This window comes from Nyctereutes procyonoides, unplaced genomic scaffold (assembly GCF_905146905.1).
Source record: "Nyctereutes procyonoides isolate TBG_1078 unplaced genomic scaffold, NYPRO_anot_genome, whole genome shotgun sequence".
NCBI lineage: Eukaryota > Metazoa > Chordata > Mammalia > Carnivora > Canidae > Nyctereutes > Nyctereutes procyonoides.
Window position 1 is genome coordinate 46188226 of NW_026575043.1, and position 27581 is coordinate 46215806.

The following is a 27581-nucleotide window of genomic DNA, read 5'->3' on the forward strand; positions in this document are numbered from 1 at the left end:
CCGGAAAAAAAAACGGCATGTTTGTAGTCAGAAATGGGCCTCGCTCAGGGGATTGCACAAGCTATTCTTTTTTTTTTTTTTAATTTTTTTTAATTTTTATTTATTTATGATAGTCACACACAGAGAGAGAGAGGCAGAGACACAGGCAGAGGGAGAAGCAGGCTCCATGCACCGGGAGCCTGACGTGGGATTCGATCCCAGGTCTCCAGGATCGCGCCCTGGGCCAAAGGCAGGCGCCAAACCGCTGCGCCACCCAGGGATCCCTGCACAAGCTATTCTTTGAGCGATGTTGTTTGGTTGAGTAACCAAAGCTCCGTCATCAGGGCTGCCAATCAGGGAGGATGGAAGGTGTGCAGGCTGCGCACCAGGGCCTCCACTCCTACTGAACAGATGATTTCATCCTCCACGCCTGTAGAGCCTATGTGGTGCTGTCCCAGGGTGCAGGCGACAGTATCAGGGTTTCGGGAGCAGGCACAGAGTACGCTTCCTGCTTACAAGTCCAGTGGAGAAATTGCAAGTCCAATTTGTTGACTTTTCCTTTCTGGAAAACCAGATGGCAAAGCAAGTTGCTCTGGTTGCACCTGTCCCCGCCACTATTCTAACCCCTTTGCATAGGTTGGGGCCCTTGCAGGTTTTTCCACTTGCTGTTTGGTGAGGTGCAACCTGCTTTACTGAAATTGGGGCCACCAAGCTGCTATTCCCCCTTAACCCTCCGTCAGAGCACTACCCCCTTTTGTGTGACCTCAGCTTTAACTGCTCTGGTTTGGACCTAGAGGTGACCTTTGTCCTACATGCCTCCAGCCCTCCCCACGTCACAGAACAATCTGTAAGGACAGCGTGCACTGGGTTTCTGCCTTCCCTGCTGGGCTCTAGCAAGAACTGGGCGACCCAGAATGGAAGTGGAACTATTTGAGGGTGGATTTTTTTCTCTAAGCCACAAGAACTATGAAACATCTTATTGAGAGGCATTTTCATTGAGAAAGTTTTACCAAATCTTTCCTTGGGAGGGAGAAGCCAGGTGATCCTTTGATAACAATTGCGTGAATGAACCCCTTGGAGCTTTCGCTGTGGGCTTGCTCCAGAAGCCATATTTCAAACACTCAACAACCTGTGTACAGTTCATTATCTGCATGTCCTAGGAGGGCCAGAATGACTTTGTCATTATCACTTAGGACAACTTGGACTTTAGATGCCCCATGGCTTAGGTTTCTAAGAATTGTGAAATAAAGCAAAGTCTGGGATTGAAAGGTGGCAAGCAGAGCCCTCCAGGGGTGGCAGAGCCATGCGAATGGTTTGGTGCGAGATCTTGTTCCACTTCGCCTGGGCCAGTACTGCTCCAGTGCCTTGAAGGTTAAGTGCTCCAGGGATATTTTTAAACCGCAGGGGCCAGTTAATCTAAAAATGACGTTTACAGTCACGGCAGTGAGCAGCTAGCCAGCTTAGATTCAGGCCCTCAACAAACAAGGAACCCGGAAAATGCAACCCTGAACGCACAATTGAGAGGACACAGGCAAAGGAAAGGTGGAGGGACAGGTGGTAAGTGAGCTTTACCCTCCCCTGGGGTCACTGACTATCAAGCTGGCATCCATGTGGCTGGGGTCTGGCAGGGGGCAGGGGTTCTGCATGGGAAGAGCAGCCCCTTTGCAGACGTATGTATGTGGGCTTTCCAGGTTAACAAGAATTTCTATTAGGTTTGCAGGGAGCTGTTCTGAGGGCTGGAAATACAGCATAGATGAAGGAGAAGGGCCTGTCTTTGCTTCTATAAATGGTTGTGTTGCTGGGAATCTGCAAACTCTTCCATCGATTAAACAAACCCAAAAGTTGGGTGAGGTTTTAGGTTTATTGAAAAGGCAACTGATTTTTTTCCTTTCTGTCTTAAGGAAGACTATTCTGTTTCTTATAGATGTTCAGTTTCTCAAACTGTTACTCTTTTTTTTTTTTTTTTTTAAAGCAGACCCTAGGGGTGCCTGGGTGGCTCAGTTGGTTTAAGCATCCACTCTTGATTTTGGCTCAGGTCAGGATCCTCAGGGTGGTGAGATGGAGCCCTGAGTCAGGCTCTGCACTGGGTGTGGAGCTTGTTTGGGATTAACATCAGTGGGCTTCCATATAGGTTAAGTTAAGGGGCCAGGGCTGAGGGCTGATAGAGGATCTCCTGGAAAGCCAGTCTTTTCATTTAACAACTGCAAGATAGAGACATTGTTTTATAAATTGTTTTTTTTTCTTCTAATAGTATCATGGGAGATATCTAGAAGAAATGATTTCTTCAGTGACTTCAAGTTTTAAATGGAAAGACTCAGCTGATCTTCAGTCATGTGATTGGAGGTACAAACATCCTTAGTTCATAAATTTATTTGAGCAGCTCTAGGAAAGAGTGTTACGCCTCTGCAAAGGAGATTTTTAAAACATTTTTTTAAATTTGACTACAGTTGACATGCAATGTTATATTTGTTTCAGGTGTACACCAGAAGTGGTTCAACTTCTCTGTATGCTATGCAGTACTCACAAATGTGTATATATACACATATACTCACACACCACATCTTCGATTTCCATTTATCTATTGATGGACACTTGGGCTGCTTCCTTACCTTAGTTGCTGTAAACAATGCTGCAGGGTTGCCTGGGTGGCTCAGTGTTGAGTGGCTGCCTTTGGCTCAGGGCATGATCCTGAGGTCCTGGGATCAAGTCCTGCTAATGGCTCCCCACAGGGAGCCTGCTTCTCTCTGTTCCTCATGAATAAATAAAATCTTTAAAAAACAAACAAACAGGGATGCCCGGGTGGCTCAGCGGTTGAGCGCCTGCCTTCCAACCACGATGTGATCCTGGAGTCCCTGGATCGAGTCCCACATACGGTTCCCTGCATGAAGCCTGCTTCTCTCTCTGTCTATGTCTCTACCTCTCTCTCTTTCTGTGTCACTCATGGATAAATAAAATCTTAAAAACAAACAAAACAAAAAAAAACCAATGCTGCAGTAAACATAGGGATGCATGTATCTTTTCAAATTAGTGTTTTCATTTTCTTTGGGTAAATATTTAGTGGTGCAATTACTGGATCATATGGTAATTCCATTTTTAATTTTTTGAGGAAACTCCATCCTGTTTTCCACAGTGGCTGCACCAGTTTGCATTCCCACCGACAGTGCACAAGGGTTCCGTTTTCTCTACATCCTCACCAACACACCTGTTACTTCTTGTCTTTTTGATTTTTAGTCATTCTGACAGGTGTAAGGTGGTATCTCATGGTGGTTTTCTTTCTTTTCTTTACTTGACAGAGATAGCAAGAGAGCAAGAGCAGGAGGGAGAGGTGGAAGCAGGCTCCCTGTTCAGGGAGGGAGCCTGATGCGGGGCTTGATCCCAGGACCCTGGGATAGTGACCTGAGCTGAAGGCAGATGCTTAACCAACTGAGCCATCCAGGTGCCCCTCATGGTGGTTTTTATTTGTATTTCCCTGATGATAAACTATGTTGAACATCTTTTCACCTATCTGTTGGCCATCTGTGTGTCTTCTTTGGAAAAATGTCTATTCGGGATCTCTGTCCATTTTTTTTAAATTTTTATTTATTTATAAAATATAGTCAGAGAGAGAGAGAGAGAGGAGAGGCGCAGAGACATAGGCAGAGGGAGAAGCAGGCTCCATGCACCGGGAGCCTGATGTGGGATTCGATCCTGGGTCTCCAGGATCGCGCCCTGGGCCAAAGGCAGGCGCCAAACCGCTGTGCCACCCAGGGATCCCCCCTCTGTCCATTTTTTAAGTCAGTTTTTGTTTTTGTTTTTTGGTGTTGAGTTGTATAAGTTCTTTATCATATATTGGATATTAACCCCATATCAGATACATCATTTGCGGATATTTTCTCCCATTCAGTAAGTTGCCTTTTTTTTTTTTTTCCTTTGCTGTACAAAAGGTTTTTATTTTGATAGTCCCAATAGTTTAGTTTATGCAAAGAAAGTTTTTTGTTTGCTTGCTTCTGCTCAGGTGCTATGTAAGTTCTGTTTTATTATCTTTAGATATGAGATGTAAATTAGAGTGTTACAGGAGATATTTGATCTTGCTCTTCAGGGGGCAATAGATATTTTAATCTTTTCAAGTAGAGACTCCCTCAAAGTCTTACCCTGTAGAAACTTTTTTATTCTAAAGCTTCTTCTGAATTTTGACTCCAGGATCTTTAAAGAACTATGCATCTGTACCATGGGAAGCCTGCCTGGAAGCATGGTCAGAAATTGTGCATTTTATCTGAAAGCTTCATGCATATTTCACATTCTGTTCTAATAGATCTCTTTGTTATAGTAACAGTAAACTTACTACCATAAAGTAATAGGATTCTCCAGGAAGATAGAACATGTTTGTTTAGATTGTGCCGGGCAATTTGGCCTGGGCACAACAGGGAACCTGAGATACTGATTACTAAGTGGTTGGCACACAGCTGGTGTTGAATTACGCACAAGGACAATCCTAGGACGAGGTGTTATTTATTCCATTCCCCAAACCAGGAAACCAAGGTTTGTAGAATTTGTATGATTGGCTCAGGTCAATCACCAAACAAATGACAGTCTCCACCCACGTCAGCCCCACATCAAGAATTCCTGCCTTCTGGACCTCTCTGGGCCACCTAGCACACCTCAGCACCCTTACCTGTGCTGGAACTCTGGAATACAGCCCTCACTCTTCAGGTAGCCTAGGATTTATGCCACCCCTGTTGGACTTTAAAGCACCACCCTTTCAAATGAAATCAAATCAAATCACATCACATTATGGGCAAGAGTGACAAGAAAGGACAACCCTATGTATATTCTCCTTTCTATTTGGAAGTAAACATCTAAGGCTCCAGGAGTAACTAGAATTATTAGTTGTTGGAAACACCCCTCTTAGCAGATCTTCCTTCCACACTCTGTTATGAGGAAGGCTGTGATCTCTTATTCCTACATTCCCAACAAGGTGGGACTTAGGGGCCCTGCAGTTTGAAGGAATAACCTATGTAAAGTGGAGAAGGGGCTCTGGTTACAGTTTAGGAAACATTGGGCTGCCGATAGGTAGCCCAGACCCTTTCTGGCAGGACTTTGCAGAGCCTTGAATTTACTAACCTGTGGTGGGACTCTCCAAAATGTGACTTTGGGATTTGGCAGCAATGGGGACCATCTTTCAGGGCTGGTGTCTCAGAGGCACCTCCTGAGAAGCAAAGAATAGTCTCATTTTGTCCCTTCTTCAATTTTCCTTCAGAATCCCAGAGGCAAGATCCTTCCATGGATAAGTGTCACAGGTGGAAGTTTCTGTACAGGGCTCTAGGGCACTGTGTGTGTGTGTGTGTGTGTGTGTGTGTGTGTGTACAGAGCCAGAGCCCAGCCTCCCAGGTTCTGGATGGATTGGAACAGGGAGATCTGCCAGCAGGCCGTTGCAGTAATGTTCAGGCTTGGGGTGAGGTGGTGGTGGGTGTAGGGGAAACACAAAGCAGACACATACAGACCCCCCAGCTCTGCCACTTCAGGATGGAACCTTGGGCAGCAGATCCCTCCTCTGCCTCAGCTCTTCATTTGCAAAATGGGAGCACGTACTTCCTAGAGTCTTTGTGGACATGTAAGGAATAATAAACATGAAGTGCGTGGCATAAGACCTGGTATACAGTAAGTACTTAACAAACATTAGCCTTTATTATTATTTGGCAATTTCTTTGATCTGTTGAAAGATTGCTGTATGCCTTCTGCTGTGTTTATGCTTGATTTACAAAAGTGCCCTATGACCAGAATAATTATTTTTTTAACACTTGCTGGCGAAGGGGGTCAGGGAGACTGTATGAGGACCATTGAGAAATCTGAAAAGACCTGGGTTTTAGGCCCCTCTACCCTCATGGAGTTTACTTTCTAGTGGGGAAGATGTCTGTGCATGTAAAGTGACCTCACATATGACTGCAGTCTGTGATGAGTGCAGGGAGGGAGAGGACAGGGAGCCATGAGGGCATAGAGCAGGGGCCTGGCATTCAGTGCAATATCTCTGACAGCTCTTTATGTCACAGGAAGAGGGAGGGAGCAGGGTAGTGGTGAGGACTCAGCTGCTCGTCCAGGTGGTTGCCCACGGCCTGACCTTGACATTCATATGCCGGATACTCACTGGGGCAGAAGGGAGAAGGGAAGGATGGGCTGGACATTGCCCTGTGGAGCCAGGGGCAGTACAGAGCCAGTCCTTGTCCCGAGGAAGCTTACATTCCATAAGCAGAGATGAGTAAGTGTATTGGTGACAATAATGTCAGGTCAGCATGTGGTGACATGAAGAAAGGGGACATGTCATCAAGAATAAGACCCATGGGTGTCAGGGCGGGTCTGGGATGAGAACACTGGAGCAAAAACAGAAAAAGGAGCAAGACATAACTATGTCAGGGGGCAGTGAAGGGAAAGAACATTCCAAAACATGGGCCCACATGCACAGAGGGCCTAGAGGAGGACCAGTGGCTGGAGATTGGGCAGGGGCCAGATCCTCAGGGACACGTGGACCACAAAGGAGTGCAATGAGAAGCCACTGAGAACATGAAACTCCATTCTGCTCACTGCCAGAGTGACTTTGGGCAAGTTTCATTCTTGAACCCTTGAGATTATGCTTCAATTAAAAAAAAAAGTAGAAGACTTTTTATGATACTGATCTCAGTATGCCTAGTACAGAGCCTGGCACACAGGAAGTACTAATAAATCTTAACTGTTGGTACTAATATACAGGTTTTAGTCAGTAGACAGGGTGCCTTAACTTTTTGGCATAGAAGACAAGTTAACTTTTTTTTTTTTAAGATTATTTATTTATATATAGAGAGACAGAAGACATACAAGTGGGAAGGGAAGGGAGAGAGAATCTCCAGCAGACTCCACGCTGAGTGTAGAGCCTGACCTGGGGCTTGACACCGGGCTTGATCCCACGACCTCAAGATAACAACCTGAGCTGAAACCAAGAGTCTTAACCGGCTGTGCTATCCAGGTGCCCCAACTTTTTTACACATTCAGAGGTCGAATGAATAGTATGGTGAACCCCATCCTATTGTTTGCTGTACAAAAGGTTTTTATTTTGATAGTCCCAATAGTGAGTATTCATCACTCTCTTCAATAACTATCACCTTTCTGTACTTCTAGTTTTATCTATCCACCATATAGCCTTTTCCCTGTATTTTCTGCATTATACTGTGAAACATTTCAAATGTATAATGAAGTTGAAAGAATTGCATAGCAAGCACCCATACACCCCTCACATTTCACTTCAATTGCAGAGGTAAGTACCTTTCCCCTTGAGTACTTCAGCAGCCTGGCATTAACTAGAGTTCTGGGGTCAAGAATGGGAGTGGGGGGTGTCTAGGAGATTGTTTCATGCAAATCTCAGAGCTAGATAAATACTTTAGTATTCATCTAGTATTTTATCTAGTATTTTAGTATTTAGTATCGAAAAGAGATAGATTTTTAAAAAACCATTGCCATGATTGTTTCCAACACAATAGTAGTATTTCCTTAACTAAGTACCCAGTTCATGCTCACTGCCCTCTGACCATCTGAGATGTTGAGCACTTGTTCTCTTCCAATCAGGACCCACAAAAAATTAAGTCTCTCTTCATCTGTAATAGCCAACCCCTGCCTTTATTAAATACCAGTTACTTATTGAAGAAACTCAGTCATTTGTCCCATGGAATTTGCAGCATTTTGGATGTGGCTGATTACGCACATCTGAAGTGTCATTTAACATCTTTCTCTCTCCCTAGAAATTAGTGCTTAGGTCTTAGAGGCTTGACTCAATTGAGGTCCAAGTCCTTCACAAGAATACTTCAAAGGTGCTGCCATCTTGCTGGGTGATGTCTGCTGTGTCACATCGAGAGGATCATAACGTCAGGTTATCCCTCTTCTGGTGATGTGAACTTATCAGCGTGAGAACCAATGATCTCCATTGGAAAGTCTCCAGCAGCCTTTCACTAGATAGTTTATAAGCCATGGACAAACAGAGCCTACCTAGGTCAATATAATTTCCTTACTGGTTGCAAATGTGGTTTACTACTTCTCTCCATCCTCGTTCACTTATTAGCTATCATTCTATATCAACAACCATCTGGCAACCCTGAAACGTGGGGCTTTTTTGGTAAGTCAGTTTTCAGAGTCATGAGTGGTGCTGTTGCAAGCTCCTGAGGTATTGGTGAGGTTGTTTTTGTTTTGAGGAACATGATGACCGCATGATTTTTGAGACTGCTTGGATGTATTTCAGTCCACTGCAACAATCATCTTTTCACAGGCCCAGGCATTGGTTTGGCAGGGCAAGCCCCTTCAGGGTCTTAGCTTTCAGGCAGGACAAAAAATGGCAACTCAAGGTGTACATTTCTGCCCCAGCCCTGGAATGAGCCATTTTCCCAAGCAGTCCTGGTTCCTTCTAGTGGGAAACATGCTTAGAAATCGTAACCCTGGGACAAGGAATATTTTACAGGTTCCTCCTGGCTTCTCTGTGCTTCATAGACTGGGGTCAGGGAGCTGGGTCAAGAGGCTTATACAGTGGTTCAAATAAGTGATAACAGTGGCTTGACCTTGATCTTAGATAAAGCACTTAGTGTGATGCTTGTGTGTCATGGAAAGTATGACAAATATTAGAAGACTTTTTTTTAAGATTTTATTTATTTATTCATGAGAGACACACAGAGAAGCAGAGACACAGGCAGAGGGAGAAGCAGGCTCCATACAGGGAGCCCAATGTGGGACTTGATCCCAGGACTCCAGGATTACGCCCCAGACTGAAGGCAGGCACCAAACCGCTGAGCCACCCAGGGTTCCCCAGAAGACTTCTTTTTTTAAGATTTTATTTATTTGAACAAGAGAGAGCACAAGCAGGGGGAGTGGCAGGGAGAGGGAGAAAGCAGGTTCCCCATTGAGCAGAGAGCCCCAAGTGGGGCTCAGTCCTAGGACCCTGGGATCATGACCTGAGCCAAAGGCAGATGCTTCACTGACTGAGCCACCCAGGCACCCCTAGAACACTCTTCATTTGCATTGTTTATATTAATTCATGTAAACTTCACCAAAAACTCTGAGGAAGCCATTCTTGTCATCCCCACTGAATACATGAGAAAACCAAGGTTCAGAGAGGTGAGGAAATTTGCTGAAGGTCACACCGGAAGTAAAGAGCAGAAACAGAACTTGGAGCTAGCCGCTCCAGATTCCATACTCCAACCAATATGCTATGTTGCCCACTGAGGTCTTAATTCCAAACTTGGAAATGACTTAGTTTCTGGCAGAAAACATGACCTGCCAGTGAGGGTCTCCAGGGTGGGGCCGTGCTTTGGACCCTCTCCCCACCCTGAGAGGTTTCCGCAACATTGCCCTGTAGCAGGTGCAAATGGCTAGTGCTGCCCTCTGTCCACACAACCTACAAGCTCGTCCAGGCACAGGTCCTTTACTAGAGACCTTGTGAGGTTGGCATCCTTCAAAACTGAGAAGCTGAGGTCCAGAGACTCAAATAAGGAACTGACACTGTGGAGTGTCCTGGCTGCTGGTGGTGCCAAGGCTTGAATCCCCAGACCCTCCGATTCTGTGTCTAGAGCCATTTTTGCTTTTCGTTCTGGAAGGGAGAGGACAGAGGAGAGGTTGCTCCTTTTTAGAGTGGCAGATCACCCATGGGACTCTGCTGTTTCCTCCCAGCTTTGGCCATCAGATTGCCAAAGCTGGCAGGAAGTGCTGGAATGGCTTGGAAGAAGAGCACAGGTCCCCAGAAGGTCAAGTTGACTCAGGTTGGGAGGAGTTAGTTACATCACCACTTTTCAGGCTGGTTGGGGCAGTGGCTTTGCCTCAGTACTAGGCTGGAGGGAGGCCCTCGGCCAGCGGAGCCAGGGGCAGTTGGTGGAAGGAGGAGCCACCATGTCTCAGCTCAACATGAAGAAGGCTTGTGCAAAGCCCCTTCGTCTCCAAGGCAGTGGCTGCTCTTTACTACCCTGAGCAGCAGAATTAACGAGAACTACAGTAATCAACAGCAGCTCCTGAGGGCATGTTTCATTTATGCCAAGCTAAACAATCTACCCACATGAGTGCATTGTCCTGCCCCCTCGGGGTGCCAAGGTCTATACTGTTACTATCCCCATTTTACAGATGGAATGACTGAGCTTGGGTTAACTGCTCTGCCTGTAGTCACATGGTTTGTTGGGGGTTGGGCTGATTTTCCAGGCTGTCCGACTGCAGCATCTGTTCACTCTTGCCCTGTAGGTCTCCCATTGCTCCAAGGAGATGTGAGTCCCTTATGCCTTTTGTGAAACTGCAGCCGTGTGTCCCTGTCTGCTGCTCCACCTCCTCTACCCCTTTCTCAGTGCCGGCGGGTAGGGTGGGGTGGGGGTTGTGTGGTTCCCGAAAGTGCCAAAATTCCTGGCTCCTGCTTCTAGCCTTTGTGCCTCCTGCACCACATGCCACTAACACTCTTCCTTGCCCTTGCCTGGCTAAGTCACACTCCTTCCTGGCGAAGTAGAAACATCCTACATTGAGAAAGCCATCCCTGACCTGGCAGACGGAGGTGGGTCCCCTGTGGCATGTTTTTCTGGTGTCACAGCAAGGGCTTCTCCTTTGTGGCAGCTCCTAGCTGTGCCGTGAGATTGTAAATCCTGCACAGGCGGGGCCATCCTTGCGCTGTTTGCTCCATGCCTCCTGCAGCCGGCACCATGCCTGGCAGGTGCTCAGGAAATAATCAGCTGATGAGTGAGTGAATGGGAGAGGAAAGCAAATTCCTGGTCCAGAAGGAATAGAGAACGGATAGAGTTCCATCTGCAAAGGTGGCCGGGTTCCAGGTCCTAGGTCATGTCCAACCATCAACTTAGGCACAAGGATGGCTCAGGTGAGACTCTGGTGGGACAAGTGAGCCCGCTGAGCTTTTGAGACAGCTGAACAAGTTTTCCCTTGGAGGTAGGGAGCTGTCTCTCTGACATTTCTCCAAGGCAGGGGCCTGGATGCAATACTGGGGCCAGTTTTGCCTGGGCCAGCAGATCAACCCCATCAAAAGATGGGTTTGGCTCACTAGGTGTTAATTGAGCACCTGCAGTGGGCCAGGGAAAACCGAAATTCACAGGCTTTTCATAAATGTGTTCTTCCTGTGGCCAGGAATGTGTCTCCAAATCGGTGGCCTCAGGTACTGCACACCTGCTCAGACAGTTTGGGATTTGGTCCCAAAGCAGACTTGTGGATAATCTATGCTTACTGGGGGGCAGACTGGGTGGCTCAGTGGTTTAGCACCACCTTCGGCCCAGGGTGTGATCCTGGAGACCGGGATCGAGTCCCACGTCAGGCTCCCTGCATGGAGCCTGCTTCTCCCTCTGCCTGTGTCTCTGCCTCTCTGCCTCTCTGCCTGTCTGTTTCATGAATGAATGAATGAATGAATGAATGAATGAATAAATAAATAAGTAAGTAAGTAAGTAAATAAATAAATAAATAAATAAATAAAATCTTTGTTTAAGAAAAATCTATGCTTACTAGGTATTCTCCAGAGATGTAGATGTTCTGATGAGTGATTAGTCTGGAGTCATGTCCAGACTTTGGACTCCATTTAATCAGTTGAATCAATAGCCTGCTAACCTCCACCTATTACAAATACAGGCTTTGGAGTCTGGCAGAGCAGGGTTGAATTCCATGTGCTTCCAAGCTGTGTGACTTTGGTCAAATCACTCCCTTTTCTGGGCATTGGGTTTTCATGTCCAATCTGTGAAATGGGATGAGAATACTCCTTCCCTGGGGTGCTGGGTGGCTTAGTCACTTAAGCATCTGACTCCTGGTTTTGGCTCAGGTCATGATCTTGAGTCATGGTCTCAGGTTTGTGAGATCGAGCCCTGCGTGGAGCCCTGATGTTGGGGCATTGCTCTTTTCTCCCTCCCTCTGCTCCTCTCCCTCTCTCTTTATAAATCTTAAAAAAAAAAAAAAAAAAAAAAAAGATACTACTTCCCCTGCAGAACTTCTGGGAGGAGTAAAGGAGAACCTGAATACCTGAATATAAGACAGTCACTATGATGGAAGATGCCATGTTACTTACCAGCATGAGGTGTATTAGCCATTGTGGTTAGGGAGTTAGGGACAGCAGGGTCTGTTCGAGGGGAGGGTTGCAATTCTCTTGCTCTCCCTGGGCATTTTTCCTTCTGGGGTGAGGAAGTATGACCTCTCATGAGCCCAGTGTCCTCAGCCCAGTCATAGGGGAAGGCAAGACTCTTGGATTATTTCTTCCTCCATTGTCACCTGCGTAGTCACAGATCTTCAGGTGCAAAAAATATTAAAGAAAATAAATGAGTATCCTTTACAGTAGAACACTAATTGCTGTTCCTGGTTAAGTAACTTTGATAGCGCTCCCATCTTTAGCCAGTAGAGTTAGTTTACCACGTAGCATGGTGCCAAGAGCAACCTGCTCGAGACATCCTGTCCCCCTCAGCAGTCTGGTGAACTCCTGTTCATCCCTCAGAGACCCAGAGCCAGTATCTCTTTTAGCTCCCCATCATTACTACCCCTAGAAGGATTTGGCTTTTCCTGATTCTGGGATTCTAGTGGATAGGTCTCGATTTGAAAGTCTTGATCTTTATTTGAGCAGGACTCTCCTGTCTCCCCCAGAGCCTTTCTCAGAAGAACCCCAAGCCTAGAGAAGTGGTTTCTGCTATTTCTTTCTTGGTTGCATTTAAGTCTCTTAGCAGTGGACACGGGTTTATGAATCAGCTCACAGCTCTTAAGAAACCAACCAGTTGGGGGATGCCTGGGTGGCTCAGTGGTTGAACATCTGCCTTCGGCTCAGGTTGTGATCCTGGGGTCCTGGGATCGAGTCCCACATCAGGCTCCCCATAGGGCGCCTGCTTCTTTCTCTGCCTATGTCTCTGCCTGCCTCTCTGTGTCTCTCACAAATGAATAAATAAAATCTTAAAAACAACAACCACAAAAAACAAGCAGTACTGGGCAGTCACTTCTCACATGTCCTGACTCAGGACCTTTCTCAGGACTTAGGGAGGGAAATCCGGCCCCAAGAGTGAGAGCATATGAGGATTAGGAGTGTGGGCTTCCAAGTGAGTCCACCTGGGTCATAGACGTGTGAGCTTGGGGAGTGACTGAGCCTGTTTCCTTACCTATGGAGAGGAGTAAGATGTGGCCACCCTGCAGAGGGCTGCAGGGAGAGGTCGATGGGATGACACCTATAAAGCTCGTAGCACAAGGGCTGTGATAGCTTGGGTGCTCAGCAGACGCTGGTGACAGAAAAACACTCCCAGTGATTTATTAGGTATCACTTCTGATCCCCAACAGCATTCTCTAGCATCCTCTTCTCCCTTTCCTTAACCCTTATGTTGGCTTTAAGAAAAAAAAATCTCTTCCTGAATAACATAAAATGTGACCCCCTCTCAAAAAACAGCAGCAGCAGTAACTAAACCATACAGAGTCCTTGGGAATATTCCCATGGGATCAGGGAACCGATGAGAAGTTAGCCCAGGCTAGCCTAAGCTGCTGAGGCCCCAGAGATCTCCGCCCTTCGAGAAGCACCTGCTCTGCGGTGCTGGCCCTAAGCAGCTTGAGGCTGGGGGGCTGAGGAGCTGATGAGTCCTGGGGCTGTCCCATGTGCCGGGGTGGGGGTGGGGCGGGTATCTGCTTGTCCCATTTGGGCTGGCCGATCCTTGGGGAGTGGCCCCAACGCCTGACTGGTGGCACACTGGCGCCTGTTACCCAGATGTGAGCCCGTTGTGTCCATTTGTAAAGGAGAAAGCTCAGTGTCGGTCATCTGCCTTGTTCTTTGTGTTTCACTGCCCCAAGACAGGGAAGGTTGTGTTCAGTGACTACGTAGATCTTGGTTGGTCCTCCTAGTAATCTAAGATGGGTGAGACTTTGTCCTTTCCCTTCTTTTCTAGATAGAGAAACTCAGGCTCACAGAGAGAACTTGATTTGTCTGAGATGACACTGGGTGGTGGGGTGTCGCTGTGGCGACCCAGCCTACCCTGGGTCCTCAGTGAGGCTGCTCACAGTGCTTTCTAGGATGAACCATACTGGACATTGTACTTAGTCTGTGTCCTGCATGGGTGATCACCTTGGACTCCTGACAGCTCTGTCTCAATAAATACATCCTTATTGCAAATGAGTGACCTGAGGCTCAGGGAGGGTATTGTATTGCCCAAGGCTCTGCTTCTAGGTGGCAGAGCTGAGATGTGGACCCAGGGCACCAGACGAGGTGCTCAGGGATGGATTTTTGCTGTGAAAGGTGCCCTGGTATAGAAAGGGCACTGACCTGGAGACGGGCCCTTAGTGCTGGTCATGGCTACGTCGCTAATTTCACGTGGGACCTCTGGCCTCTGCTCATTTAAAAATAAGGACACTGGATTCTCTGATCCCCATGTGTCCCTTCCTAGGCTGTAGGTTGGAACAGATGGATTTTTGGGAAACAGGGTGACCTGCGACACCCCCTGTTCCTGCAGGCCGGAATGCGGGTTAAGGTATTCCCCACTCAACTTTGAAGGCTTGAGCAGCTTCACGTGGCTGCCCCTCCTGTCACCTTAATTATCTCTGAATTAGCAAAAGGGCCTTGTGCCATCCACCTGCCAGCTAGAGGGTTCCTGGCCACCCACCCTTCATCCTGATGCTCTGCTTCTCTTTCCATCAGGCCTAAGTTGGCCAAACGCAGGCAAAGTGTCTGATGGATGAACACAGAGGAACAGAAGGCACTTGTTGATTAGGGGAGCATTTAAAACATATTCCAGACACGTTTGGGTGAGAGGTTGATTGTGTAAGCAGTAAAGTAGGCCTAAGTACAGGATTGGCAAGCTAGGGGGAAGTGGTTCTGCAGGCTGGCCAGCCCTAGAGGAGGAGAGCCTCTCTCAGATAGCTTGAGGTCAGGGAGGCTGAGCACGGATCTTTACAAGTGACTTATATTTGTGGGTGATGAACAAGAACATGGCTCACTTGGGTGAAAAGTCACCCGTGCTGGAACACTGGCCAGCCAGACTCCTCCCCCATGGCCTGATGCATGATACCAGCCTCCTGCTGAAAAGTGACACCCTGTGGGCCCTTGTCAGACCCACATGACAAAGGAGCTGGTGGCAGTGGCCACAGTCATGGTAAGTGGCAGCATATACTCAGGAGTGCATCTTGGTGGGAGGAAAAATCCTAGTGCGGAACAGGATTGCTGCTTTAATACTGACACTCTGACCCCTCCCTCAGTCCCTCACAGACCTTGCCAAGTGTGGGTGTGTGTTGCGAGAGTGGGGAACAGCTGGAAAGAAATCATGATCACCGCCCCCACACACCTCCTCTAGTCTTCATTTGGTCACTGTGCCGCACTTAGTACCGAGTGGTTTCCTGCATTCATTATGACCAGACCCATGATTGCTCTGGCACCTGGCTCCTACTGCTTGGGTTTGGTTGACAAGAAATAAAAATAGCTCCAGCTGAGCTCGGTTTTCAGGTCAGCTGGATTATTTCAGCGAAGGGCAACAGCTCGGCATGGCATGGTCCGTAGAACTTCATTGGAGGACTCCTCTGGCCTTTACTGTTTGTGAGATCAAACCACCTGCACAGTGCTCCTCCTGGATCACTGTGCATGTCTGGCATTGTTAGTCTATGTGTCGCTCTGCTGCTCCATCTTCCAGGGACACAGCCAGGTGTCTGGTTTTACAATTGTATACATGTGCTCATTGTAACACTGTCCCTTTTATGAAATTTATTTGTATCCACTTTTGGTGGTGGGGTAATGCAAAGGCATAGGTGTCAGGAGTGGATTTGAGCAAAGTCAATGTACTGAGCTTCTCTGAGCCACAGTTTACTGAACTGTGAAATGGAAGCAAAGTACAACAGCCATACTAATACCCATCACAGTCACTCTGAGGACTGGAGGCTGACAGACACTCTACACTCATGATGTGTACATATGTTTAAATGCTGTTTATGTTATGCCAAGAGCAGATAAATGCAAGTAAATGGGGCATGAGTTAGTATCCCTATTTTACAGATGGGGAAACTGAGGCCCAGAGTTTGTTTGGAAGCTTTCTCACACAGTTCCCCCTTTTATGTCCTTGTACTTACTGAGGGAAAGTTTTTGTGTGGTGGCCTTTAGATCCCACATCATTACTCTGCAAAAAAGAAAGGGTCCATAGGTTTTCTGTGCAGGTAACCTCTGCAAGAGAGATGTGGGGTGTTAGATTCATGGCTCCTTTCAGAATAACAGCAGATCTTAAAGGATTTGCTGGGAGAGGTGGGAGGGGCTGAACTGGAGAGAATTGCTGGTTATTCTGTTCATTAGAGATTCCAATTCAGAGCTTGGCAGCTCCATGCGCCTACCTACCATGAGTGTACCTCCCCACCTTGCCCATCTGCCCTCCCTTCCCCTCTCTCTGTGTGCCACATGGCTGGCCTTCTATCTGCAGTCCCACTAGCCACTCCTCCAGCCAGCCAGGATTTTCTGAGCAAGTTTTCCCATAGAGCTTAGGTGATGCAAAACTTGCCTAGTTTGGTTGGTTCTCCAGTGGGGATCAATGTAAAGAACACTTTCTCAGTGTTCCCAAACCCCAATCCACTACAGCATGGTTTTTGCCTTGATGTGGCTCTTCTGTTTTCTGGGCAGTGACTGAAGTGTCTTTCTCTTTGGGGTAAGGAGATGCTGGCAGTTTAGGTTTATCCGCCTAAACTATTTCTTAGATCCCATGATTTCAAATGTGCATATTTAAAATGTACCTATGGGCAGCCCGGGTGGCTCAGCGGTTTGGCGCCTGCCTTCGGCCTAGGGTGTGATCCTGGAAACCCAGGATCAAGTCCCACATTGGGCTCCCTGCGTGGAGCCTGCTTCTCCCTCTGCCTGTGTCTGTGCCTCTCTCTCTCTCTGTGTGTCTCTCTCATGAATAAATAAAGAAAATCTTTTAAAAAATAAAAATAAAATGTACCTAAAGTTGGTCACATTGGTATAAAGTGTCCTGCTTGGGCCGCCTGGGCGGCTCAGTTGGTTAAGCAAGCGTCTGCCTTCGGCTCAGATCATGATCCCAGGGTCCTGGGATGGAGCCCTGAGTTGGGCTCCCTGCTCAGCGGGGAGCCTTCTTCTTCCCCTCTCTGCTGCCCCCCCCTTGTACTCTCTCGCTCTTTCTCAAATAAATACATAAATAAATATTATATATATTATGTATTATATATGTGTGTATATATATACACATTTTTTTAAAGATTTTATTTATTCATTAGAGACACACACACACACACACAGAGAGGCAGAGACACAGGCAGAGGGAGAAGCAGGCTCCACTCAGGGAGCCCGATGGGACCCGATCCCTGGTCCCCAGGATCACACCCTGGGCCGAAGGCAGGCACTAAATTGCTGAGCCACCCAGGGATTCCCTATATTTTTAAATAAAGTGTCCTGCCTGATACTCTATACATCAGAGCTGCTCTAGAGATACTGCTTGTTCCCCTGGCATTCCTGATACAGTTTTGAAAATTCAAAATTCAAAATAAAAATTCCAGCTAGTCGTGAGCCATCAGTTGGTGCTCAGTGTATATGCATGGATTTATCATTTATTCAGTACACCCTTTGGGGGTACTTACCCTGTACCCCCACACCAGGTGGGCACAAGTTTCCTGAAATGAATGGCAATTGGTGCATGTCTCTAAGGGTCTCTGAATCAGCCCAGGGAGACCAGTGAACATTGCTTCTCTGCTGTGTTGTCTTTGTTGCCATGATGCAGGTCTGTGGACTCCTCTACTTTGTCATGCCCTCCTGCCTAGAAAGGATGTAGCACTTTAGCCTGTTTGGCTGCCAAGGAAGCTAGAAGCATTTGCAACAGTTTTGGTGATGCCATCTGCCAATGATGAATATCCAAATCTGTCCTTAGAGGGCATGTGTGAGTCAACAGTTTCAGGACTCTGATCTCTCTCTTTTTTTTTTTTTTTTTTTTTAAGATTTTATTTATTCATGAGGGACACAGAAAGAGGGAGAGATATAGGCAGAGGGAGAAGCAGGCTCTCTGTGGGGAGGCTGATGTAGGACTGGATCCCAGGACCCCAGGATCATGTCCTGAGCTGAAGACAGACACTCAACCACTGAGCCACCCAGGCGTCCCAGGACTTTGACCTCTCTTGCTGACTCTTTTACAACTTTTTGTGAACCTGCTATATGTAAGAGATGAGTCCCCAGAAGGACCTCACCGGTCCTAGACCTAGGAGGATCCAGACTTAGGAGGTCCTAGACCTAGGAGGGTCCAGACCTAGGAGGATCTCACCATTTAGAAATGGGAGGAAGAGGGAGGGAAGAGACCTGGGAGTGTAGATCAGTTGTCGCCCGAGGGCATTTTGTCCCCAGAGGTGGTTGGCAAGGTCTGGAGATATTTTTGGTTGTCACAACTGAGGTAAGGAGTGCTCCTGGCATCTGATGGGTGGAGGGAGACAAGGGATGCCACTGAACACCCTGCAATGCACAGGATGCCCCCCACCCCAACGCGTATACACCGAGAATGCTCCAGCCCCCGAAACCCATAGTGCTATGGTTGGGGAACCTTGGAGAGAGCAAGGTGAGGGCATCAGAAAGTTGGGTGTTGCTGTGAATGGTCATCTACCTGTATTTGTTTCAGTCCTTGCTTTCAATTTTTTGGGGGGCTACATCTAGGAATGGAGTTACTGGATTATAGAGCCAGTTGTTTGTCCAATTTTTTGAGGAACCACCAGACCTGGCATCTGCTTTATTTTACTTTAGTACATGTCCTCGCCAACTACTTGCTGGTTTCTTCTTTCCCTCCCTTCCTCCCTCCCTCCCTTCCTGCCTCCTTTTTTAAAAAAGATTTTATTTATTTATTCATGAGAGACACAGAGAGACAGAGGCAGAGACATTGGGAGAGGGAGAAGCAGGCTCCATGCAGGGAGCCCAGGATCACTCCCTGGGCCAAAGGGAAGCGCTAAACCGCTGAGCCACCCAGGCATCCCCCTCCCTCCCTTCCTTCCTTCTTCCTCTTCTTCCCCTCTTTCTCTCTCTCCCTCTCTTTCTCCCTCTCTCTCTGATTGTAGCCATCCTTGTGGGTGTGAAGTGATACATTGCAGTTTTGGTTTGCAGTTCTTTAAGGTAAAGGATACATCTTCTCAAGCTAGTGGTCATTTGTGTATCTTTTTTGGAGAAATGTCCAAGTCCTTTGCTCTCTTTAAAATCAGGTTGTCTTATTGTTCTTGAGTTATAAGACTTCTGCATATATATGCTGGATCCTAAATCATTATCAAATAAGTGTTTTACAAATATTTTCTTCCAATTTCTCAGCTGTCTTTTCACTTCCTTCAGAGTGCCCTTTGATGCACAAGTGTTTAATTTGAATGAAGTCCACTTTATTTTTTATTTATGCTTATATTTCTGTGTCATATTTGAAAATCCATTGCCAACTCCAAGGTCATGAAGATTTACTCCTATATTTTCTTTTAAATTTTTTGTGGTTTTAGTTTTTTTTTTTTTAAGATTTTATTTATTTATTCAGAGAGAGAGAGAGAGAGAGGGCAGAGGGAGAAGCAGGCTCCACGCAGGGAGGCAGGGAGCCCGATGTGGGACCTGATCCCAGGTCTCCAGGATCACACCCTGGGCTGCAGGCGGCGCTAAACTGGGGCTGCCTGTGGTTTTAGTTCTTACATGAAGGTTGTTGATTCATTTTTAAAAAAGATTTATTTATTTTAGAGAGAGAGAGAGTGAGAGCGAGCACATAAGCAGGAAGGGCAGAGGGAAAGGGAGAGAGAATCTCAAAAAGACTCCATGCTGAGTACAGAGCCCAATGAGGAGCTTGATCTCACAACCCTGAGATCATGACCTGAGTTGAAATAAAGAGTCAGACGGTTAACCAACTGAACCACCCACATACCCTAGTTGTTGATTCATTTTGAGTTAATTTTTGTGTATGGTCTGAGTTAGAAGTCCAACCTCATTCTTTTGCTTGTGGGTGTCCTAGAACCCTATGTTGGAAGAAACTATTCTTTCTCCTTTGAATGGTCTTTTTTTTTTTTATTTTTTAAAGTTTATTTTCTTCAGCAATCTCTATACCCCTTATGGGGCTTGAACTCAAAACCCTGAGATTAAGGGTTGCGTGTTCTTTTTTTTTTTAATTTTTTTTATTTATAATTTTTTATTTATTTATGATAGTCACACAGAGAGAGAGAGAGATTGAGGCAGAGACACAGGCAGAGGGAGAAGCGGGCTCCATGCACCGGGAGCCCAACGTGGGACTCGATCCCGGGTCTCCAGGATCACGCCCTGGGCCAAAGGCAGGCGCCAAACTGCTGCGCCATCCAGGGATCCCAAGGGTTGCATGTTCTTCTGATTGAGCCAGCCAGGTGCCGCTCTCTCCCATTGAATGGTCTTAGTATCTTCCTCAAAAATCTATTGGTCATAGATGTAGGGGTTTATTTTGGGGTCCTTCATTCTGTTCCATTGGTCTATATGACTGTCTTTATGCCAGTACCACATTATTTTGACTGTAGTTTCATACTAAGTTTTGAAATTAGGAAATGTGAGTTCTCCAACTTTATTCTTCTTTAAGATTGTTTTGGCTATTTGGGTTCCCTTGAAGTTCCATGTCTGTGTATTGCTTTAGGTCATAGGACCAGCTTAACAATAGAAAGTCTTCCAATCCATGAGCATGGGATGTCTTGCATTTATTTAGGTCTTCTTTAATTACTTTCAGCAATGTCTTGTACACCACCATTGTACAGATCTTTCACCTCCTTGGTTAAATTTATTCCTAGATATATATTTTTTTAGTTGCTATTGTAGATGGAATTGTTTTCTTAGTTTCCTTTTCAGATTGTTCATTGTTGGTGCACAGAAACACAACTAATTGATCTCATATCCCACAATTTTCGCTTTTGATTTGTTTATTACTCCTATTAGGGTGTTTTTTTTGTTTTTTTTGTTTTTTTGTTTTTTTTTTGTATGTGTGGATTCTTTAGGATTTTCTATATATAGATATCTCCGGCTTTTTTTTTTTTTTTTGATATCTCCGGCTTTTTGAAAGTTCATATTATGCCAGTTTGCTTTTGTAAAATACCTACATTAGATCTACATTAGTACCTATTTTTACTAACTGGAGGAAACCTGAAGAGGATTTTTCCTTTTAGGAAAAAAGGTGAGGGGGATCCCTGGGTGGCTCAGCAGTTTGGTGCCTGCCTTTGGCCCAGGGCGCGATCCTGGAGTCCTGGGATCGAGTCCCGTATCGGGCTCCCGGCATGGAGCCTGCTTCTCCCTCTGCCTGTGTCTCTGCCTCTCTCTCTCTCTCTCTCTCTGTGTCTATCATAAATAAATAAATAAATCTTAAAAAAAAGGAAAAAAGGTGAAAAGTAAAAATAGCATTCAGTGTTTGTTTTGCAGAGAGCTGTTATAGAGGCAGCACATACCTGAGCAGTGGCAGTGGTACCACTAAACTCCTTTGGCAAGAACTACACTCAGCATCTCAGCATCAAGCCACCATAGCTCTGAAGTATATCTGTGAGCATCTCAGCTTTGTCTTGATTTATTTTGTGCAAGATGTGTCCTAAGCTACCCAGAACAGCCTAGGAGAGGTAATTTTATGGATCTAGGAAAACTTAAAAACATTTCCATATAAATTAATGGTCATTGTTTCTTTGCTTTATGTCATTCCAACTTATGAAAGGCTTCATAAAAACCTCTCTGCTTTTGGATAGCAGGGAAACCTATATAGGATCATGCCATCTATGATTAGAGATGATTTTATCTCTTTGTTTCCAATTTGGATGGCTTTTATTTCTTTTTCTTGCCTAATTGCTTTGGCTAGGACCTCCAGTACAATGTTGAATAGCAGTGGTGAAAATGGGTATCCTTGTCTTGTTCCCAATCTCAGGGGGAAAGCTTCCAGTTTTTCACCACTGAGTATATGTTAGCTGTAGGTTTTTCATAAATGTGTCTTATTACATTGAAGTTTCTTTCTGTCCCTACTTTTCCAACTGTTTTTATCATGAGAGGTGTTATATTTTGCCAAATGCTTTTTTTAGTGTTGAGATGATCATGTGGTTTCCCTCCTTGTTCTAGGAATGTGGTTTGCTACATTGATTGATGTTGGACCACCCTTGACTGACTTCTCTTTAAAAAGAATCTTGATGGGGATCCCTGGGTGGCGCAGCGGTTTGGTGCCTGCCTTTGGCCCAGGGCGCGATCCTGGAGACCCAGGATCGAATCCCACGTCGGGCTCCCGGTGCATGGAGCCTGCTTCTCCCTCTGCCTGTGTCTCTGCCTCTCTCTCTCTCTCTGTGTGACTATCATAAATAAATAAAAATTAAAAAAATAAAAATAAAAATAAAAGAAAAAAAAAAGAATCTTGATGGCCTTAAAAGAAAAAAAATCCTCCTGATCCTGGGTATAACTTGGAAAATACTCTTTTTTTTTTTTTTTTGGAAAATACTCTTGACGACATTTCAGCAAATTCTGTTGCGAAAAGTTTGCAAGAAGTATGCAGATCAGGGAGTTCTTGGCAATCTTGAGAATTTTTCCACTTCCCTTAAAAATATAATGTTGAAATTTAAGAAGAAAAAATCTTTTAGATACTAGATTGATGTGTTTGAGCCCTGTTGTTGTTGTCATTGTTTTTTTAATACATCTGTATCCCAGTTGCAAAATTCATTCTCAAATTTCAACATGTTCGGGTTGTGTTTTTGTTTGCTTCTTAACAATACTTACTTCAGGGATCCCTGGGTGGCGCAGGGGTTTAGCGCCTGCCTTTGGCCCAGGGCGCGATCCGGGAAACCCGGGATCGAGTCCCACGTCGGGCTCCCGGTGCATGGAGCCTGCTTCTCCCTCTGCCTGTGTCTCTGCCTCTCTCTCTCTCTCTCACTGTGTGCCTATCATGAATAAATAAATAATAAATAAATAAATAAATAAATAAATAAATAAATAAATAAGATTTAAAAAAAAACAATACTTCAAATAACAATGGTGTACTCATTAACAGGACAGTTAGTGTGGCAGGATGAGACATGGGTAAGAAATCAGAATATCTGAATTTGTATATTTGACAAAATGAATTTGTTAAGCTCTAACTTTAAAAAAATTTATTTTTCATTTGAGAGAGAGAGCGTGAGTGGGGGGGTGAGGGTGGGGGAGAGGTGGAGGAGAGGAGAAACAGACTTACCCCCTGAACAGAGAGCCCAACATAGGACTCTATCTCAGAACCTGGAGATCATGACTTGAGCTGAAGGCAGATGCTTAACCATCTGAGCCACCCAAGTGCCCCAAACTCAATTTTTACTGGAAACTGTTCTAGACCCTGGAACAGAACAGACTCTCCTTGGTCTTGCTGGGTTTTCATTCTAGTTATAAGCATACGCCATGCATACTTAGCACTAGGAAGAAAAGCTAGAAAAGAAGCTCCTTCCAGAACCATGATGATGATTATGACAGTAATCCAGGAATGCAATGATGCTGGTGGTGGTGATGATGAAGATGATGATGATAGAAGCAATAGTTTGTTTATATCTATGAATTGGAATATAGTGAAGAGTCTGTTTCTTTTTGGGTTATAGCTTTATTGAAATATAGATTCATATACCGTCCAGTTCACTCATGTCAACTATATACTTCATTGGTCTTTAGTATGTTCATGGAGTTGTGTAACCATCACTACAATTTTAGAACATTTTCATCCCTTCAAACAGAAGCTCTGTACCCTTTAGCTCCATCCCACCAGCCTTAGGCAACCACTAACCTTTCTGTCTCTATGAATTTGCTTATTCTGGGTTATATGGAATCATACAATGTAGTCTTTTGGGACTGGCTTCTTTCATTTGGCATAATGTTTTATTTTTTTAAGATGTTATTTATTCATGAGAGACACAGAGAGAGAGGCAGAGGCACAGGCTCCCTGTGAGTAGCCCAATGTGGGACTCCATCCCAGGACTCCAGGATCACGCCCTGAGCCAAAGGCAGACGCTCAACTGCTGAGCCACTCAGGCATCCCTATAATGTTTTCAAGATTCATCCATGTTGTAGCAATTCCAATGTTCCATTCCTTTTTTTTTTAAGATTTTTTATTTATTCATTTGAGAGAGAGAGACAGAGCACAAGCAGGGAGAGAGGCAGTGGGAGAGGGAGAAGCAGACTCCTTGCTGAGCTGGAAGCCCGACATGGGGTTCAATCCCAGGACCTATAGATCATGACCTGAGCCAAAGACAGATGGTTACTCATCTGAGCCACCCAGGTGCCCCTCAATTCTTTTTTTACAACTGAAAAATATTCCATTGTATGGCTAGATCACCTTTTGTTTACCCATTCTTTAGTTAATGGACATTTGGATGGTTTTTACTTTTTGGGTCTTATGAGTCTATAACAAGAGCCCTTTAATAGGCATGATCTATTTTTCTCATCCATGCATGCTTATGATTTAAGGTGAGCATGTGTTACTGTACCTAAATTAGAGGTAAGAAACTTGACATCTTGAAGGCTTTCAGGAATGTGCTCAGGACCACAGAGCACGTGGGCAGAGCCGCTCTGTCCACCTCCTTTCTCCTCTAGCGCTCTCAGCTGAATATACAGAACCCTAGGTTCCTCTTGTCCCATGAACTTCTTTAAGACAGAAATACTCAATTTTGTAGACTCTAAAATATCTTTCCTTTTTTCCTTACAGGTTTTCTGAGTGATCTTGCTTCTTTTTTTTCTTGTTTGATTTTTTCCTGCTTGACATTTTCCTGGATAAAAATCTGGGGGAAAATGACAGACTCTAAGCAAGTCACCAAGAATAAATCAGAAGGGAGCTGTATCCCAAGCCAGGAGCCTTTTCCAGCCTCAGACAGCTCAGGGGAGCCACCAAAGAAGAATGGTAACAGCAACCCTCTGCCAGAGACTCCTAACCAGGCTGAGTCAGCCTCCCACAAAGATCCCCAAGATGCTTGTGAGCAAAGAAATTCCAGGCCACCTCCACACCAGAATCTCCCAGGAAACCCCTGTTCCTTTGATGACACCCCTGCAGCACTCCAAGCCAATGAGACAGGGACCAAAGGCCTGAAGATCCCAGATACTAATAGCCTGTCATCTCCAGCCAAGCCCCAAGGCCAGCAAGCCAGACCCCTCTCCAAAGAAGACGAGAAGCAGAAGCACATCAAGAGGCAGCTGATGACCAACTTCATCCTGGGCTCCTTTGATGACAACTCCTCCGATGAGGACCCTGGTGCTGGCTGGTTCTGGGAGTCTTCCCGGAAGGGCAGCCGGGCCAGCCTGGGTGCCCTTTCCCTGGAGGCTGCTCCGACCATAGGCGAGCCTGAGCACCCTGGCCTTGCTATAAGGTAATGCGCCCTATATCCTTATGAATGGAAGGCATGGAGTCAGAGTGGGGGCTGCACCCTATCCCCCAACTCAGCTGTCTGCTGATGCCTACATGCTGAGGGTAGTTATGATAAATGCAGAACACATAAGCCTTGCCTTCTTCCTTCCTCCCTTTCTTCCTTTCAAAATTATTTATTGAGCATCTACTGCATATACAGGGCCCTGTGTCAGGAGACTGTCTTTCTAGAAGAACTTAGCCTAGTGTTTGGGGATGATGGCCTTATGTGTGACTCGTTATAATACAAGTTGGGTGAGCAAAGCCTGTCAAAAGCCACACCGGATGATGGGGGCCTGGAGGGTAGGACAGTTTCCCTGCCTCCTGAAGAGACATTCATCTATTTGTTTGTGGGTTCTTTCAATGGGTAACTGATAACTAAAGTTGTCAAAGCAGACACTCAACCACTGAACCCCCAAGCAGCAGTTTGCTGGGTGCAGATGCCAGTAGGTCTACTACAGGTGGGTGTATCCTAGGTGTACAGCTGGTGGCTTCGTTTGTTTTTGTTGTGTTCAAGCTTTGGCACCTCCCTTCCCAAAGTACAAACAATACAGTAGTTCTGGGTAGAAAACTCGGGAAACAGACAAGGAGGGAAAAGAACCACCTACCATCCCTTCACCGGTCAGAGCATGCTCTGCTCCCCTTCTAGTGTTTCTTCCCTTCTCCTGGTCTGTTCCCTTCTCTGGGAGTGCAATCCCACTGGCTGTTCTTTTCAGCACCTCTTGTACTCCCTCCCAAATATGAGAAGCCTGGATGAGGAGGTGGCTTCTTGCATAGGCACCCACCTTCCCAGGGAGCTTAATTTGAACCCTGGTGACTAGAAGTAGAAAGTAGAGAAAAGAGAAAGGGCAAGTATTCCTCATACTGACGATCTTCAGGGGGAAACCAGTTTGAGGTTCTGGAAGGGTTAAAGGAAGGGAAGGCTTGAGGGTCTGGTACAAAGTGTCAGAACTTGGTTCTGACCAAGGTCAGACAAGGTCTTCGTCTGGGCATCAATGGGATAATGCTTGAAAAGTATGCACAGTTTAGTACATAGTAGGTACTTAATAAGCAGTAGATTCCTCTACAGCTCCTTTCCTTGGCTGTTCTTTGTCCCCCAAACACCCACTTTACCTACTACTTCACAGTTTGTACCAATTATCCGTTGATCCCTTAGAACGACAGTACAAGGCTGGTGGTGGCAGATCCCCATTTTACAGATGATAAAACTGGGGCTTGGAGGTGAAGTACTTTTCCTGAGACCACACAGCTAACAAGGGGCAGAGCCAAGCTTCGAGGCCAGGTCTGTCAGGCTGCACAATTGGTTTCATCGTGCCAGTGTGGTCCCTCCAGTGATCTCCAACATTTGCACCCCTCTAAACTGCTTCTTAACCTCAATGTGGCAATTTCGACAGGGATTAGGGAAAAGCAGATGAGATGAATTCACCCAAATTGACAAACATTAGAGATTATGTTGAGGTGGATGTTCAGTCGGGGTTGCTAAGTGGTATCTAAGTAGGACAGGTGGCAAGATACATTTATCACAACAGCCCCAGCAGGAAGCAAGATGGATATGTTTCTCCTTTCAAGGAGTGTCCCAGCAGGGAGATGGGAAAAATACAAACAAACAGGTAAACCGAGAAGATCATTTTTCAGCGTGCCTGGTGCCAGGAGGAAAGCAGGGTACAGGAGAGGGTGTACCTGAGGGGCTCTATTTTATTTTATTTTATTTTACTTTTTAAAAAGATTTTATTTTATTTATTCATGAGAGAAAGAGAGAGGGAGAGGGGCAGAGACATAGGCAGAGGGAGAAGCAAGCTCCATGCAGGGAGCCCTACATGGGACTGTACCCTGGGTCTCCAGGATCAGGCCTGGGCTGAAGGCGGTGCTAAACGGCTGAGCCACCCAGGCTGCCCTAGGGGGATCTATTTTAGAATGAGGTGATCAGGTCAGGGGAGAGTTCTTGGAAGAAGCAACTTTCAATTTAGACTTGAGCAGGCCAACAGAAATTTCTGCCATGATAGAGTGTTCTAGAATGGAATGTCCTGAAACTGTGCTGTCCACTATCGTAGCCATTAGTCATACATAACTATGGAAATTGACATGTGGCTAGTGTGACTGAAGAATTGAATTTTAAAATTTGATTTTAATTACTTGAAATTTAAGTAGCATCCTGTGGCTGTCAGCTATTATATTAGCATAGCTCCAGCCCTAATGGGTAAGAAGCAGTCAACCATGTGAATTACTTCTACCAATGCTAATTATTTTTTTAAGATTTTATTTATTCATTCATGAGCGACACAAAGAAAGAGGCAGAGAAACAGACAGAGGGAGAAGCAGGCTCCTTGCAGGGAGCCG

General features: G+C 45.7%; 1 protein-coding gene across 6 annotated transcripts in view; it reads left to right on the forward strand.

Annotated features, from left to right (window-relative positions):
* Window positions 1–1313: 1313 nt before the first annotated feature.
* The window catches only part of ACACB (acetyl-CoA carboxylase beta), a 129665-nt gene continuing 103397 nt past the window's right edge, over window positions 1314–27581 (forward strand). The window contains exons 1-3 of one of the 6 annotated variants that reach the window (XM_055322198.1): window positions 1314–1536; window positions 2231–2322; window positions 24555–25209. In XM_055322198.1, the coding sequence (XP_055178173.1) occupies window positions 24638–25209 (572 nt within the window). In that variant the 5' untranslated portion in view covers window positions 1314–1536; window positions 2231–2322; window positions 24555–24637. Of the gene's footprint in view, window positions 1537–2230; window positions 2323–5604; window positions 5617–17915; window positions 18306–18458; window positions 18468–21388; window positions 21407–21463; window positions 21481–24554; window positions 25210–27581 lie in introns of those variants that run through there. The other 5 variants (XM_055322200.1, XM_055322199.1, XM_055322201.1 and 2 more) reach the window with 5 other exon arrangements.